Raw genomic sequence first — 17,896 nt, 5'->3', positions numbered from 1 at the left:
ATCGAAACATTAAAAAATCAAAAAATTAAAATGTTTCGATTTTTGGATATCTTCATTTTTTACTTTTCGGATTTTTTAATTTTTCGACTTTTAAAATTTAGATGTTTCAATTTTTCAATTTTTTGATGTTGCGAATTTTTGATTTCTCGGTTTTAAATTATTTGGTGTTCTCAATTTTTCGGTTTATAAATTTTAAGCGTAGATTCCTGAAATGAAAAAGCTTGTCTAATTTTACGCTTTTTATACACCAACATACCTGTCAGTAACATAAATGAAATATTTTCAATGATTACTAAAAACGGTCGTAGTAAAAGCATAGTGTGCAACTCGCATAATAATCAGACTTTCAACACTTTTCTTGCAGTTGCAGGTACACATTTCGTACGCGATTTTACTGATTTTAGAACTCAGCGGCACCAAAACTTAATGACGATGATAAAGTTTACATTTATCTACCATTAATTGGACAAGAATAAACCTTCAAAAAATGATATACGTGGATGGGTATTATCGAAATTCGCAGAGGTCAACTGTCCCTCAGTTATCCTAACAAAACAAGACAAATTTCGACGCCAAACTGAAGCGATAAGGCTCAAACAAAATTCTACATAAAACTGGCAAGTGATAAGTTATATAATCATGCAGTGACATTGTATTGTAGTGTGTGAATTTAGAAAATGTGTGACGTGCGGACTTTAGTGCACGTGCTTTGTTTGACTATCACAGGTAAGTCCAGGAAAACAACTCGGTTCGGAATGATGGTCACTTTTACACCCACACAAACCCAAATTTTTTAATTTCTTCCAGCCGTTCAAGTCAGCAATGGGTTGAGTTTTTCTGTAAATAACTACACCAGAGTGCGTCGAGAAACATCTTGCCCTGAAGACTTACCGTTCTCTTTGTAAGTTCACACAAAATCTCCTTGATCTGAAAAAGTATGTTCCCAAAAAAAAAAAAAAAAAATTGTAGACCTAGTTTTCCTTGCAACTCTGGTGAGTGCGTCGATGGAAGCAAGGAGTGTGACGGCCACAAAGACTGCGAAGACGGAAGCGACGAAACCGATGCCTGTAAAGAAATCGAGTAAGTGTTATCCAGTGTTTAAAAATTTTATTTTAATGACAAACATTTTGAATCCTGTGTTATGTGAGGTATATTTTCTGAATTTATCTATTTCAGTTTGTTCGTTGTACAAATCTTCCACAGGAAATAATAATGTAATTAAAACATTACGTTTATCTGTGGTGATTTGAATTTTAGGTTTCGTGACTAAGGAGCGGATTTATATGCAGAAATTTTGGTCAAAATATGCACAAAATTTCTTCAAAATGTGTTGGTAAATATTTAGTTTTATGCACATATACACAGTAAACTGCAAACAAAAAACACGAAAAATGTCTCTAAGTACATTTATTACTTACAACATATTTCTATATACCTAAAGCATAAATTAAACATTTTTTTCTTCTATCTGTCATTAACATTTTGTACGAAGAAACACTTCTGCATCAACAGTTCAACAGACGATTCTACATTAAAGTATCTACTGATTCGCCACTTAAAATTAAACTGATGTTTTTTAGGAGCCTGTAACCAATAATTTTGTTAGTTATCTTTTTTATTTTTTTATTTACAAAATCGCCTATTTTCCTGAAAAATATCGGTTTGAAAATTTTTAATTAACTGCCCAGATTCAGTAATACTTACTTACTTACTTACTCAGTTAAAAGGACATGCACTTTTATAACTTAAGACCCTTCTAAATTAAACTGGCTAAAGTAAACCGCAACGAACAAAAATTTTCAGGTACATTTATTTAGAAAATTACCGAAAAAAATTCAGGAAAGATGTTTTTATCGGTTTGTAATTAGTCTATAATCCAAAAAATCCGAAAAATCCAAAAAAATCCAAAAAATCCAGTGAATCCAAAAAATTCAGTAAATTGAGTAAATCAAAATAATTAAAAAAAAAAAAATTTACAAAACTAAAAAATCGAACAAACCCAGGAAAGTAAAAAAAAAGAAATCCAATAATTCCAAAAATCCACAAAATTGAAAATATCACAAAAATCCAATAAAATCAAAAAACGAAAATAAATATATGAAAATAAAATTATCAAAAGAATCGAAAAAATCCAAAAGATCCAATAGATCCGAAAGAACGAAAGGTCCAAAGAATTCAAAGAACCCAACAAATACAAAACAATCAAGAATCTAAAAATATTCGAAAAATTGAAGAATTTTAAAAATCCAAGAAATTAAAAATCCAAGGAAACCAAGACACTCAAAAAATTTAAAAACTCAAAACCAATAATTCCAACAATCAAAAAATCGAAAATATTCCACAATTTCCAGAAAAACGAAAAAAATCAGAAAATAAATATAACAAAAAATAAAAATTATAAAAAAACCGAAAGATCCAGATATCCAAAAAATTCAAAAGATCCAAAATATCTGAAAGATACGAAAATTCCAAAGGATCCAAGAAATCCAAAGATCTAAAAAATCCAATGGTCCAAAAAATGCCAAGTGTCCAAAGAATCTGAGGAATCCGAAGAATCCAAAGAACCCATAATATCCGAGAAATCCAAAAAAGTCAAAAAATTGAAAATATCAAAAGAAATAGAAAACCCAAAAATCAGAGAATGTAAATCCAAACAACCCAAAAAATTAGAAAATGAATTAAAAGAACAAAAAAATAAAAATTATCAAAAGAGTCCCAAAGATTCGAAAGATCCGAAAGATCGAAAGTTCCAACGAATCCAAAGAATCGAAGGAATCCAAAAAATTCAAGAATTTAAAAAATCCAAGAAATTAAAAAATCCTTGAAAATCAAGAAACTCAAAAAATCTAAAATGTCTCAAAAATCAAAAAAATAAAATAAAAGATTGTCCAAAAAATCCGAAACATAAAAAAGTTCAAAAGTTGTAGAAGATCCAAAAATCCGAAAGACCCGAAAGATCCACAAGGTCCAAAAATACAAAGGGACAAAAAATTCCAACGTTCCAAAACATTTAAAGAATCCGAGGAATCCGAATAATCCAAAGTATCCAAGGTATTCAAGAAATCCAAAAAACCCAAAAAATCGAAAATATCAAAAAAAAAACTAAAACCAAAGAATCTAAAAAATTCAAACAATATAAAAATCCAGGAAACTTAAAAAACAGAAAAAAATAAATAAATCCAAAAATCTAAAAAATTAGAAATATTCAAAAAATCCAGATATCCAAAAAATCAGAATATGAAAAAAAAAAGGAATAAAAAGTATCAAAAAAATCCAAAAAAGAATACAAAAAATTCGAGAATTAAAAAAAATCGAAAAATCGAATAATTTAAAAAATCCAAGAAACAAGAAACTCAAACAATAAATAAACAAAAAAAAACGAAAAACCCAAAAAATCCAAAAGATCTAGAAAATTTAAAAAATTGAAGAGATCCAAAAGATCCCAAAGATTCAAATATTTAAAAAATCCAAAGAATCCGAAGAATCCAAAAAACCAAAAAATTCGAAAATATAAAAAAATTAAACAAAATTCAAAGAATTTTAAAAATCCAAGAAACTCAAAAACTCCTGTAATTCCAAAAATCCAAAAAATTGAAAATATTCATAAAGTCAAAAAAATCAAAAAAATTAGAAAATGAAAAAAAGAACGAATAAAAATTATCCGAAAGATCTGAACGATCCGAAAGATCCGAAAATTCAAGAATTAAAAATAATCGAAAAATCGAAGAATTTTAAAAAATCCAAGAAATTAAACATCCAAGAAACTCAAAAAATGCAATAATTCCAACTTTCCAAAAAAACGAAAATATCCCGAACATCCAAAAAATACAAAATCAGACAATAAATAAAACAAAACAAAAAATATCCAAAAAATCAGACAGATCCAGAAGATCCAAAAAATTCCAAAGATCCAAAAGATCCAAATAATCCAAATATCTAAAAATTCATTAAAGAAATAAAAAAACAAAAAAATCAAAGAATTTAAAAAATACAAACAATTTAAAAAATCCAAGAAACTGAAAAAACTCAGGAGATCCTATAATTCCAAAAATCAAAAAAATAGAAATTATTCCGAAAGTCCGAAATTATCTAAAAAATCCAAAAAGTCTCAAAAGATCCAAACAATCCGAAAGATCGAAAGGTCCAAAGAATCCAAGGAACCCAAAAAATTCAATAAATTAAAAAAATCGAAAAATCGAGGAATTTAAAAAAATTCAAGAAAAACAAGAAACTCAAAAATTTAATAAATTTAAAAAAATCCAAAAATTGAAGAATTTTAAAAATCCAAAGAAACCAAGAAACTCTAAAATTGAAACATCTCAAGAAATCGAATAATTCCATCAGTCCAAAAAATCCACAATATTGCACAGTTTCGAAACAATTGAAAAAAAATCAGAAAATAAATAAAACAAAATAATAAAAATTATCGAAAATATACGAAAGATCCAGAAAATCCGAAAAACTGAAAATATCAAAAGAAATAGAAAATCCAAAAATCAATGAATGTACGTAAAAAATCCAAACAATATAAAAAGTTCAAGAAACTCAAAAAACCCAAGAATCCAATAATTCCTAAACATAAAAAAATTGAAAATATCCCAAAAATCCAAAGATTTAAAAAATCATAAAATAAAAAAAAGGAATAAAAATTATCAAAAAAATCCAAAAAGTCCCAAAGATTCGAGAGATCCGAAAGATCGGATGGTCCAAAGAATCCAAAGAATCTAAGGAATACAAAATATTCAAGCATTAAAAAAAAATCGAAATATCCAAGAATTTAAAAAATCCAAGAAACTCAAAAAATGCAATAATTTCAACTATCCAAAAAATCGAAAATATACCAAAAATCCCAAAAATCAGAAAATAAATAAAACAATAAATAAAAATGATCTAAAAAATAAAAAAAAAATCAAAGAAATCCGAAAGATTCAGAATATACGAAAAAATCCAAAAGATTCTAAAGATCCAGAAGATCTGAAACATCCAAAGGATCCAAAAATCCAAAGATCTAAAAAATCCAAAGGTCCAAAAAAACCCAAAAATCCAAAAGAACCAAAAATCGATAAAATAAAAAGAAATAAAAAAACTAAAATCAAAGAATTTAAAAAATCCAAGAAGCTCAGAAAACTCAAAAAATCCAACAAATCAAAAAATCCAAAAAAAAACAAAATCAAAATTATCCGAAGAATCTAAAAAATTAAATAAATCCAAAAATATTTAAGAAAAAAAAAACAAAAATCTTTAAAAATCAAAAAAACCAAAAATTTAATAAAATCTAAAAATATACAAATAACCCAAGTAACATAATTCTTATTTAAAATATATCAAATGTGGATTTGTCAGTACATTAATTTCTCTTTACGGTTAAATCTGAGGAAATAAATTAATTCTTCTGGACTTAACGCAACCAATAAAAGAAGGTGCGATGATGACGTTTTTCTTTTGTAAATATCAAAAACTAATTAAATTTTGTATGTACCAGGGGTATTATTTGAAGTTTATACCCTTGAGCAACTTACTACTATTATGGCCCCCAATGAACCATTTACGGCAACCTGTAAGAAGTGAGACACAATATGCAGTGGAAGGTCAAACTACGTTATAATAATCAATCTACATCAATCAGTTTAAAACAGGATAGTTCAGATATCTACTAAACATTTATTTGTCATACCATTGCATACATATAATCCGCTCTGTATATCATGATGTCATCAAGTTTCTTCTTCTCAATAATTCTGTCAAATATCATTCAAACACAGTAACAGGGATTCATAAAAGACCTGCATTTTTCGCTACGTCTTCTTTTATCAAAAAGCACCGCCAAGTTGATAACTTTTTCAAATGATCATCAGCCGCTTAATATCATTTGTAATCGAGTCATCCTTAGAAAAGATTTAGCATGCCGATGAACAAACCATACCGACAAATGTCAGAAAATTGCCAAAAAATATACTCCAATGGAATCTGTTGTATTGATGCAACCAAAGGACCTCGAAACTGCAGTCTACAGTTCATACCGCTGTTTATCCTTTTGAGTTAGTAATTATCCATTACTAATTTCTACAACCACTACAGGTGCGCTTACTTCATGTTCACTTGCGATTACGGCGCCTGCATTAAAAAAGAACTAGAATGCAACGGAGTTTCCGACTGTGCCGACGGCTCGGACGAATCCAGATGTCCAAAAGCCAACAAAATCGTCAACGACTGCAGGTAAAAACTACACCTAATTCTCAAAACTTCTTTCTAATGTGTACATTTTAGCTACAACGAGTTCAGATGCAGTTCAGGTCAGTGCATCGACATATGGTTGAAGTGTGATGGTAAAGCAGATTGTGTTGACCAAACTGACGAAATTAAAGCCACTTGTTTTGATGTTGAATGTCCTGGTACGAAGTACAAGTGTGAATATGGAGCCTGCACTGTTAGAAACGCTCAGTGTAATGGAGTAATTGACTGTTTCGACGGATCAGACGAAGCTCCCAGTGTTTGTCATAATGCAGCACCAAGACGACCTCCTCCGCCACAGCCTCTACCAACGCCGCGACCTCCTTCAGCAGCACCGTATGTTGTCAACATGACGTCTGTGTTGACTTTGGCGACATTGTTTGATTTAGGAGTAGCTGCGTTTTACCAGCTCATCCAGGTTCTGGGCACTGGTCAATTTTTGGGATAAGGAATAGACTGTCACCTGGAGCGGTGGTAACCCAAGGGACTATTCTCAACGTGGAGTGTAACCGGGGTTATAAATTGGATGGTAACAATGTCTTGTTTTGCAGAGGTGGGGAATGGTCGGCAAATGTTGGTCGCTGTCAGAGTAAGATGTTTCATTGGTTTTATGATCTTTATTGTTTCGTTTTTGTTGCAGGAGTCTGTCCGGTTCGAAAGAGTACACCAAATTTAAATGTTACCTGTGTTTATAAAAATATGGAAACGGAGAACTGCACGGAAGCCATCAATGGTACTCTTGTTAAGTTCAAGTGTGCGTCTTTTTATGAAAATTTTGATTTAAATAGACAAGCGGTGCATATATGTCAGGATGGTAACTGGGATCAGACGGAGCCGAAATGTCAACCAGGTTAGTTTTGAAGGCCTTTATTAATGTTTGAATTTTTGGAGTAATAAACACACTTCTCACCACATTTATATAATTATATAGCCAAACTCCGGGGAAAACAGTGGCGTGTGTAATCTTTACAATTTAGGCAACCATAATTTTTTTTGAAAGGCTGCCAGTAAGTCATATGTTTGTGTTTTGGAAATTTTGAATAATTAGTGCTCGTACTGAAATCATACAATTTTGTTGTTAGTGGCTAAAATACTTAAAACATTTAAGGAATTGGTAATGAGGTTATTATAATTATTTATCTGTTTGAAAACGCACAAAAACAGTTCGCAGAAAAATGTTTTCTTAATCACTACATTCCAAGAACAAAAAAATTGATAACTTGATAATAATTTGTTTGGGTTCAAACATGTCAAAAATGAAGATCAGAAAGAACTGAATTATTTAGCTGAATTCATTTGTAGCAGCGACCTCTAATCTGATTGAATAACTACGATCAATAGGAGCATAAACATTCTCTAATTTTAGAATCAGCACGACGAAATTTGTAACTTGGAAATTTTTGGCAACTTTTTCAAAAATGAAAATCTCGGCCAATTTTCGACAATTTTCAAAATTTAACGACATACATTTTGTAACAAATTTCGAACTCCAGAAGTTAGTTTCGGCCTCATTTCTTCGAGCTCTAACCATTTTTCCAGAATTGCCATATGAAATATTGAAGTCTTTTACGCTATGTTTTTGAACATGACAAAATTTGTATTCTAGAATTTTTTTGGCATCTCTCTCAAAAGCATTTTTTTTTAATTTGGCGAATTTTCGACAATTTTCGAAATCTAAATACATACATTTTTTAACAGATCTGTACCTCCAAAAGTTACTTTCGACCTCATTTCTGGGGTAGCTCCTATCATTTTCCCAGAAAAACGCATTGAAGTAATGAAATTTTTTGGATTAAAAAAAATTGCACCGAGTATTTTTAAATCCTACAATAGGAGCATAAAAACTCTATATTTTTGGAATAAGCATGACGAAATTTATAGTCCAAAATTTTTTTGGGAGTTTTTGACAACTTTTCAAAAGCAAAACTTTTCACGAACAATTCAAATGAAAATTTCGGCCAATTTTCGACAACTTTCGAAATTTAAGCAACAACATTTTTTATAAATTTCGACCTTCAGAAGTTTTGGACTCATTTCTTCGGCAGCTTCTATAATATAATATTTTTAAAACTTGTACCTGGAGCATAAACACGAGATGTTTTTAGAATCAGCACGAGGAAATTTATATTACAGAATTTTTTGAGAGTTTTTTGGCAACTTTTTCAAAAACAATTTTCAACATTTTTCCAAATTTAACCACATATTTTCTTATGAGTTTCGACCTACAGAAGTTAGTTTCGACCTTATTTCTTCAACAGCTCCTACTATTTTTCAAGAATCGTCCACTGAATTATTGCAATTTTTCAGACCGAATATTTTTAAATCTCGTCGGGAACATAAATAAAGACGCTATATTTTTGGAATCAGCATAACTAAATCTATATCCCACAATTTTTTGGGAATTTCTTGGCAACTTTTCAAAAGCAAAATTTTTATCAGTACCAACCCTTTTTTTCGGCGAATTTTTGACAATTTTTGGAATTGAACCAGAAACAATTTTTACAGGTTTCGACATTTTTCCAGAACCACTCAGTAAAATATTGCAATTTTTATGAATTTAAAAAACATTATTTTTGGAACCGAATATTTTTAAATCTTGCACCCATAGCAAAAATAAACACCCTATGTTTGCAAAATTACCACGACAAAATCTATATGTATCCTAGAATTTTTTGAGAATTGTTTGAGAATTTTTTCAAAATCAAACTTTTGTTTTGATAATTTTAGCCAATTTTAGACAATTTTCGAAATGTAAGCACAGGTCTCGACCTCCAAAAATTACTTTCGGCCTCATTTATTTGATAAAACCTATCATTTTTCCAGAATCATTCAGTGAAATATTACAATTTTTATGAAATTAATTTATATTATATTTTCAAACCCAATATGATTAAATCTTGCACCGGTGGCATATAGAATTTTTTTGGTAACTTTTCAGAAACAAAATTTTTCAATATGAAATTTCGGACAATTTTCGACAATTTTCAAAATTTGGACATTTTTGAGATTACTGCTACCATTTTTCTACAATTATGAGTATAAAAAACATTATTTTCGAATTGAGTGTTTTTAAAACACCGATAGCATAAATAAACACACAATATTTTTAGAATCGACATGACAAAATCTATATCCCAGAATTTTTTGAGAATTGTTTGACAATTTTTTCAAAATCAAAAATTTTGTTTTGACAATTTTAGCCGATTTTAGACAATTTTCTAAATGTAATAACAGGCATTTTTCACAGGTCTCGACCTTCAAAAATTACATTTTTCCAGAATCATCCAGTGAAATATTATAATTTTTATGAAATTAAAAAACTTTATTTTCGAACCCAATAAAATAAACACATTTTGTTTTTAGAATATTCACGACAAAACTTATCTCCAAGAATTTTTTGAGAATTCTTTGACAAAATTTACAAAATCAAAATTTTATTTCGAAAATTTCGGCGAATTTTCGACAATTTTCGAAATTTAACTAAATAGATTTTCGTATACACTTCGACCCCTACAAGTTAGTTTCGAACTCATTTCTTCGATAACTCCTAACATTTTTCTAAGATCACCCACTGAAATATTGCAATTTTTAGGAGTTTAAAAAAATATTTATATTTTCAAACCGAATATGATTAAATCTTGCACCGGGGCATAAACAAACAAAATTTTTCAATATGAAATTTCGGCCAATTTTCTACAATTTTCAAAATTTGACTTTTTTGTGATTACTGCTACCATTTTTCTAGAATTATGAGTATAAAAACCATATTTTCGAATTGAATGTTTTTAAAACACCGATAGCATAAATAAACACACTATATTTTTAGAATCGACACGACAAAATCTATATCCCAGAATGTTTTAAGAATTGTTCGACAACTTTTTCAAAATCAAAATTTTGTTTTGATAATCTTAGCCGATTTTAGACAATTTTAGAAATGCAATTACAGGCATTTTTCACAGGTCTCGACCTCCAAAAATTACTTTCGGTCTCATTTATTTGATAACACCTATCATTTTTCCAGAATCATCCAGTGAAATATTACAATTTTTATGAAATTAAAAAACTTTATTTTCGAACCCAATAAAATAAACACATTTTGTTTTTAGAATATTCACGACAAAACCTACATCCAAGAATTTCTTGAGAATTCTTTGACAAAGTTTACAAAATCAAAATTTTATTTCGAAAATTTCGGGGAATTTTCGACAATTTTCGAAATTTAACTAAATAGATTTTCTTATACACTTCAACCTCTACAAGTTAGTTTCGAACTCATTTCTTCAATAGCTCCTAACATTTTTCTAAAATCACCCACTGAAATATTGCAATTTTTAGGAGTTTAAAAAAATATTTATATTTTCAAACCGAATATGATTAAATCTTGCACCGGGAGCACCCATATTTTTGGAATCAGCACAACGAATTCTATATTCCAGAATATTTTTGGTAATTTTTTGACAACTTTTGAAAAACAAAATTTTTCAATATGATTTTGGCCAATTTTCGACAATTTTCAAAATTTCACTAAAGACGTTTTGTTATACGTTTCGACCTCTAGAAGTTCCTTTTGGTCTCATTTCTGTGATAACTTCTACCATTTTTCGAGAATTATCCCTGAAAATTGCAATTTTTTGAATTAAAAAAATCATTTTCAAACCGGGAACATAAACACCCTATCTTTTTGGAATGGGCACGACGAAATCTAATGGGGTTCTACAAAATCAATAAACTGGCTACTCCTTCGATTTATCGATCGTTTAATTTCCACCAAAGTAGAACATGATACAAAATCTATAGTTGGCATTATTGATTTCAAAATGACATTTGTTCCTTAAAGGAATGCTATGCTATGATATACGAAGTTGACATGACAGGCTAGACACGTGGCAAAGTTGGGTTTTTCTCACACTTGGCGTAATGTATTCTCAAATCAATGATGCCAACTTACAAGTTTTGTGTCCCAACTGAGTGCAATCCCGAAAGGAAATAATCGCGCGAGATTTGACTATACCATATGATCGAAAAAAAACCTCTAGTAGACCATGGAATTGATTTTTAAAATAATGAGAATGACAATGCAGTTATTTGACCAAACTGTCAAACAGAACCCGGACAAGTTGGTGTTGCCAACATTATTTTAAAAATAAATTTCAAAACAGTATTATACTAACTAAAACGATTTTGATTTATAATAGGGAAATGTTTGATTAAGAAAGCTTTCTACTCAGTTGATAAACACCTAAGTACTTAGATAAAAAATTCGATAATATACTGCGATTACATTTCTATTGACAAGTGTAAATATTTGTGTTCAAACACAATAAATTTATCTATCTATGTATGGAGTCATTACTCAGATATTCTATTCTACAAGAGCACAGAAACCATACAATACAAAACTAATTACTGTATATACTGCTCGTATTTATAAATATTTCTAGACTCTGTAAGCCACGTAGAAATGTACAACTATGTAAATGTTAATGACTTTTAAATTTATATAATTTTAAGTAGACCACCCTGTGAACTTATCAGATTACATGTTTCCTTTAATTGTTTACTTATTTTCTGTAATATGATTTTGTTGTTTATTTTAGTCTGTGGCCAAAAAACGGTAGAAGCCACACCCTTAATTATCGAAGGAACAAACGTAACCAAAGGGGAGTACCCGTGGCAAGTTGCCATATACAGAAAAAGTGACAATCTTCTCATATGTGGCGGATCACTTTTAAATCAACGAGTCATTCTGACAGGTTAATTACTTACCCGTTTCATTTTTAATTTTTTTCGAAAACGAATTTCAAATTTTAGCTGCGCATTGCGTAACGAACGAAAATGCCGAACCCTTACCCGAAGGAGACTACTTCGTGGCCGTGGGGAAATATTACAATAAATATGACGACAAACGAGACACCAAAGCACAGTTCTCTAAGGTACATATTACACTTTTATGCATTATTTTTAGAAAAATAATACAACTTCCAGCTGCAATCCATCCACATTTCCGAAGAATACGGAGGCTATAAACAGAACTATTTAGGCGACATTGCCATTTTGGTCACCGTGAAAGTTTTTACTCTTTCTCGAAGGGTCCAACCTGTCTGCTTAGACAGCGGACTAAATTTTAATGTAGCGAAAAACGAGATTGGCTATGTAGAACTTCTAACTTTATAACGATGTTTGTCTACGTTTAGCGCTTTTAGGTGACCGGATGGGGTTTCACCGTTGAAAATTCGTCCCCTTCAGATGTTCTAAAAGAACTCAAAGTTCCTGCGATTGATACGTCGCAGTGCAAATCCGAGCTCCCGGAAGATTATGACATTTATCTAACACATGACAAAATGTGCGCTGGTTATGTAGATAAAGGTATTTAAATTATTAAGTGTTCGACTTATGAATGAGAAAAAATTGTGATTTCAGGAATCTCGGTATGCAAAGGTGATAGTGGTGGTGGTTTGGTATTTAAACATGGTGATAGATACTGGATCACTGGAATTGTTAGTGTTGCTCCAGTATCGTCTAATAATGTTAACGGATGCGACAGTTCTCAATACGGACTTTATACGAAAGTCTCCAACTATATTAAGAGTTTTATATTGAAAATTCTTGCTAAATATGAGACTTTTGCGTAAAATGTGTTATGCTAAGGCGGCCTAAGCGTGCAGTCCGTCCTGAGTGATTGCTAATAAAATTTTGTATTGAGTTTACCTATGTGAGATGAGGATTCGTTATGAACTCATTTTAATTTAATCATAACTTGAACTAATACACAATCAACATCTTGTAAATTCTTTATTGTGTGAAATTCTTGACAGAGTGTCCCATAATTAGATTCTGCTTCTTTCTTCACGTGAATGTTTATCTGCAGTCTCGAATTTTGCAAGGAGACGCCCTTCGTGCTGCTGTCACTATGTCGCGTAGTTTGTTTTCACTAAGCTTTGGCTGTTCATATTGGAATTTGCAGCATAATTCAGGGTTCTCTTTTCTTAGTGTTTTTAAATTTATGATACGCAAATATTTGTATCGATATAGGTAACATTTGATTTCAAAATTTTGTGCACATATCTCATTTTCTCAAATTAAGTACCTAAGATATGATTAAACAAAATATTTATTACCCCATTTGAGGTTAATCCTTTATCACTTGCGAAAGTAATCAACAATTTAGTATAAATTTAATAATGATACTTTTAGCAACTAGCGGTCAAACTACTCTCTAATGGATAAGTTGACCTTGCAATGAAATTTAGTCAAAAATGTGGTCACAATGTGCTAAACTATTGTTATACTTATTTAATATTACAATTTGTTAACGTGAAACCCTCTATTTACAATTTTTTTTTACAAAAACAACAAAAGAGTAACAAAAATAAAACGGGATCAATCAGTCCATTACAATTCTTGAAAAAAGCCAGCTGATGGACTACAATATTGTGCATTTAATGAACAGAATGACCCACTATAAAAGGGTATAATGTCAAGTAGCTAATATAATTTTTACTATAAACTTTAATGTGTGTTATTTATTGTCAAGTAAGGAAAAGTTGGCATTCATTATTTGCTTAAGTGGATGATTTCGGGATCTGTTGTTATAGGGCATCCACGAAAATTGTGCTTTCACGGCTTTGACTCCTTCGCCACGCTTGTCAACGAACTTATGACACCACTCCAAACTTACGTAGCGAGTTTTTGTTGTTATCCTAAATAAAAGTGGGTAAAGCCAAAATCATAAAACCATTATTTTAGTACTTTGAAAATTACTCTACTTACTGCAAGTTCTTCTGATGTCAACGAGAGGTATGAAAAGAATGTTAATTGCTTTAATAAATTCGAATTATCTAATCACCGTTGATAAGACGTCAAGGAAAACATAATCCAAATATAATCCCCCTTTGATGGAGATGATTAAGTTTGAACTTGAATAACCCTAAACATTTCTTGCGGACTCTTCAATAGGTCAATATTTTTCTTACAACGGAGATCAATTGGGTGAATAACAAAGAACATAAATACCAATGACAGTGACACCAACTAAAGGTCGATTTATAAACTTGTCGCTGACGTTGCTGTTCGCCGTTGACGTTACCGTTGTAAGATACATACGCAGCGAAGGTATGCGTCGTTTTTTCTTAATATGTGTATTGTGTAGTCTTCTTTTCACAACAAGAAAGGTAAAACATAAAGCTAGTACCTGCTAAATTAAGACTGATTTTGGCAAATAACGTACTTTCCAAGGAAAGAGAGGGTGGGTGGGCGGGGCTAGTACTTGCTAAGATACGAGTGATTTTGGCAAATGAGATACATTGTATGAAAGAAAAGACAGGTAAGACCTCTGATGAATGGAGGGTGGAGGGTATATGATTTTGCAAAATCAGTGTTATCTTGGCAAGTATTGGCCCCGCCCACCCACCCTTTGTTTTCTTAGGAACTATGGTTATTTGGCAATATCAGCCGTGTCTGGACAACCACTATCCCCACCCTCCCGCCCTTTGTTTTTTTAGAGGGCTAGTATCTGCTAAGAAAAGACTTATTTTGGCAAATGAGATACCCTGTAAGAAAAGAGAAGGCGGGTGGACGGGGCTAGTACCTTCTAAAATAAGACTGATTTTGGCAAATAACATACCTTCCAAGGAAAGAGAGGGTGGGTGGGCGGGGCTAGTACTTGCTAAGATACGAGTGATTTTGGCAAATGAGATACATTGTATGAAAGAAAAGAGAAGTAAGACCGATTTTGGCAAGTGACATACCCTTTAAGAAAATGGAGGGTGGGCGGGGAGGGCTAGTGCCTATTGAGATAAGATTGATTTTGGCAAATGGCATACCCTCTGATGAATGGAGGGTGGAGGGTATATGATTTTGCAAAATCAGTGTTATCTTGGCAAGTATTGGCCCCGCCCACCCACCCTTTGTTTTCTTAGGAAGTATGATTATTTGGCAATGTCAGCCGTGTCTGGACAACCACTATCCCCACCCACCCGCCCTTTGTTTTTTTAGAGGGCTAGTATCTGCTAAGAAAAGACTTATTTTGGCCAATGAGATACCATGTAAGAAAAGAGAGGGCGGGTGGACGGGGCTAGTACCTTCTAAAATAAGACTGATTTTGGCAAATAACATACCTTCCAAGGAAAGAGAGGGTGGGTGGGCGGGGCTAGTACTTGCTAAGATACGAGTGATTTTGGCAAATGAGATACATTGTATGAAAGAAAAGAGAAGTAAGACCGATTTTGGCAAGTGACATACCCTTTAAGAAAATGGAGGGTGGGCGGGGAGGGCTAGTGCCTACTGAGATAAGATTGATTTTGGCAAATGGCATACCCTCTGATGAATGGAGGGTGGAGGGTATATGATTTTGCAAAATCAGTGTTATCTTTGCAAGTATTAGCCCCGCCCACCCACCCTTTGTTTTCTTAGGTAGTATGTTATTTGGCAATATCAGCCGTATCTGGACAAGCACTATCCCCACCGACCCGCCCCTTGTTTTTTTAGAAGGCTAGTATCTGCTAAGAAAAGACTGATTTTGGCAAATGAGATACCCTGTAAGAAAAGAGAGGGCGGGTGGGCGGGGCTAGTACCTTCTAAAATAAGACTGATTTTGGCAAATAACATACCTTCCAAGGAAAGAGAGGGTGGGTGGGCGGGGCTAGTACTTGCTAAGATACGAGTGATTTTGGCAAATGAGATACATTGTATGAAAGAAAAGATAAGTAAGACCGATTTTGGCAAGTGAAATACCCTTTAAGAAAATGGAGGGTGGGCGGGGAGGGCTAGTGCCTACTGAGATAAGATTGATTTTGGCAAATGGCATACCCTTTGATGAATGGAGGGTGGAGGGTATATGATTTTGCAAAATCAGTGTTATCTTGGCAAGTATTAGGTATTAGGATTTTGGCAAATGAGATATCCTGTAAGAAAAAAGAGGGCGGGGGGGCGGGGCTAGTACGTTCTAAAATAAGACTGATTTTGGCAAATAACATACCTTCCAAGGAAAGAGAGGGTGGGTGGGCGGGGCTAGTACCTGCTGAGATAAAGTGATTTTGGCAAATGGGAGACCTTGTAAGAAACTCTCTTCTTGTGCCATTTAACCAAAATCACTTTTATTTTTAGCAGCTACTAGCCCCGCCCACTACTATTAAAACAAAAAGACAAAATGTAAGCCCGCCCACCCGCCCTATCTCAATTCTGATGATTTTTTTATTCGCCGTGAACCAAAAGGGCGGAGCTTAATTGCAAAATACTTATTTCGTTACAAGAAATTAAAAACATGTTTTTGAGTATCGGGTTTTTCAAACAACACAATTAAGATTAAGAAAAAAGCCAAATTACAAACCCCGCCCACCCACCCCATCTCAATTGTGATGATTCTTAGAAACTTAAAACACGTTTAAAATGGTACATTTTTGTAAGGAAATATGGATTTTGCAATTGGGCTCTGCCCCTAGGTCTGCCAACGAATGAAAATTTCATTAGTATTTAGATCAGGGCAGGCATGTTTTTAATTCCTCATTGAAAAATAAAGATTTTGCAGATAAGCTCCGCCCCCTCGGCTCACGACGAATAAAAAAAATCATCACAATTGATATAGCGCGGGTGGGTGGGGCTACATTTTGCCTTTTTTTTAATATGTGTAGACTTATTCTGACAACTGTAACGGGAACTTCAATGACATCAGCAAGTTTATAAACCCCATTTAAGTTCCAACATACCCATAGATCATTAAATGTGAGCTTGGGATCCAAAGTAACTACCATTTCAACAGCGTATTTAAATCCAGCTACACTTCCGATGCATCACTGAAGAACTGAAGAATCTGTATAAACAAAAAGTTTGAATACCGATCGACGCAGCGTGAGGAAGCGCAACGACAGCGGCGCGAAGGGCGTCTCCGTGAATTAAACATTAAAACAACCACAAATTAAACCCTTCATCCCCCAGTCCACGATGTTATTAATTTGACTGATGAAAATTTTCAAGGTCCCTTCTCTCAAAATGTGTTCACTGTTTTAAATGAATTATCTTCGCCAGGAATCTGTTCTCGACAAGGTTTAAAATTAATAGGAACCTTAAGATTACGGTTATCATCTGATGAAATAAAACTGACAAAAAACTTGATACGATTTTCTCATCCTTAGCAAGCTCATGAGAACAGTTCATTTCAATTATTCTATATACTGGGTAGATACTTCATCAACATAGTTTCAAAAATGTGTTAAATTAGTTGATGTGCTCCCAGATTTTTCTTAAGATAAAGATCTTTAAAATCCTTTAAAGACCATCTCGGATAAGATAATCAATAATTTTTTAGGGATATATCTTTTAATACCAACAAAAATAATTCATGAAACAAGACCAAATAACTAAAGATCATAGACAAGCTTATCCCAGTCGACCGATTATATTATATATACTTATATTTAGTTTCTTGTAAATCCAGATGTTCTAAATACCATCATTTTAACTAGACCAACACAGTTTTACGTAAATTTTGGTTAGATCTGATTAACCCAACGTGAAAATTTCGATAACTAGGAAAATATGAATAGTTCGAATAATAGGACGAATCTTCAAAGATATTCAGCAGTTTTTGTCATTCAAGGACAAGATTCCACCAAGGATATAATTATGCGGGACAAGAAGCTTTCCAATATGTGTCACGGTAAAACTA

At 32.2% G+C, this 17,896-nt stretch overlaps 1 protein-coding gene across 1 annotated transcript; it reads left to right on the top strand.

Moving 5' to 3' along the window:
* Window positions 1–208: 208 nt before the first annotated feature.
* LOC135139391 (modular serine protease-like) lies at window positions 209–13,761 on the top strand. The gene is made up of 12 exons (XM_064069603.1): window positions 209–726; window positions 808–901; window positions 970–1,080; window positions 6,079–6,216; window positions 6,268–6,567; window positions 6,621–6,820; window positions 6,872–7,081; window positions 11,832–11,987; window positions 12,046–12,167; window positions 12,220–12,387; window positions 12,438–12,600; window positions 12,655–13,761. The coding sequence occupies exons 1-12, from the start codon at window positions 678–680 to the stop codon at window positions 12,864–12,866; spliced, it is 1,923 nt and encodes a 640-aa protein (XP_063925673.1). The 5' UTR covers window positions 209–677; the 3' UTR covers window positions 12,867–13,761.
* Window positions 13,762–17,896: the final 4,135 nt, after the last annotated feature.

The sequence above is a fragment of the Zophobas morio genome, unplaced genomic scaffold (assembly GCF_036711695.1).
Source record: "Zophobas morio isolate AGI-343-1 ecotype UQ-CSIRO unplaced genomic scaffold, CSIRO_AGI_Zmor_V1 ptg000031l, whole genome shotgun sequence".
NCBI classification, from domain to species: Eukaryota; Metazoa; Arthropoda; class Insecta; order Coleoptera; family Tenebrionidae; genus Zophobas; species Zophobas morio.
The sequence above is the reverse complement of the archived record's forward strand: the minus strand, read 5'-3'. Positions and strand labels throughout refer to the sequence as shown.

Bases quoted from the DNA above. Each gene is read 5' to 3' on its own strand.
- LOC135139391 (XM_064069603.1), top strand. From the start codon at position 678: ATGTGTGACGTGCGGACTTTAGTGCACGTGCTTTGTTTGACTATCACA. The intron at 902-969 runs GTAAGTTCACAC...AAAAAATTGTAG, and splicing joins GAAGACTTACCGTTCTCTTT to ACCTAGTTTTCCTTGCAACT. The intron at 12,601-12,654 runs GTATTTAAATTA...TTGTGATTTCAG, and splicing joins CGCTGGTTATGTAGATAAAG to GAATCTCGGTATGCAAAGGT.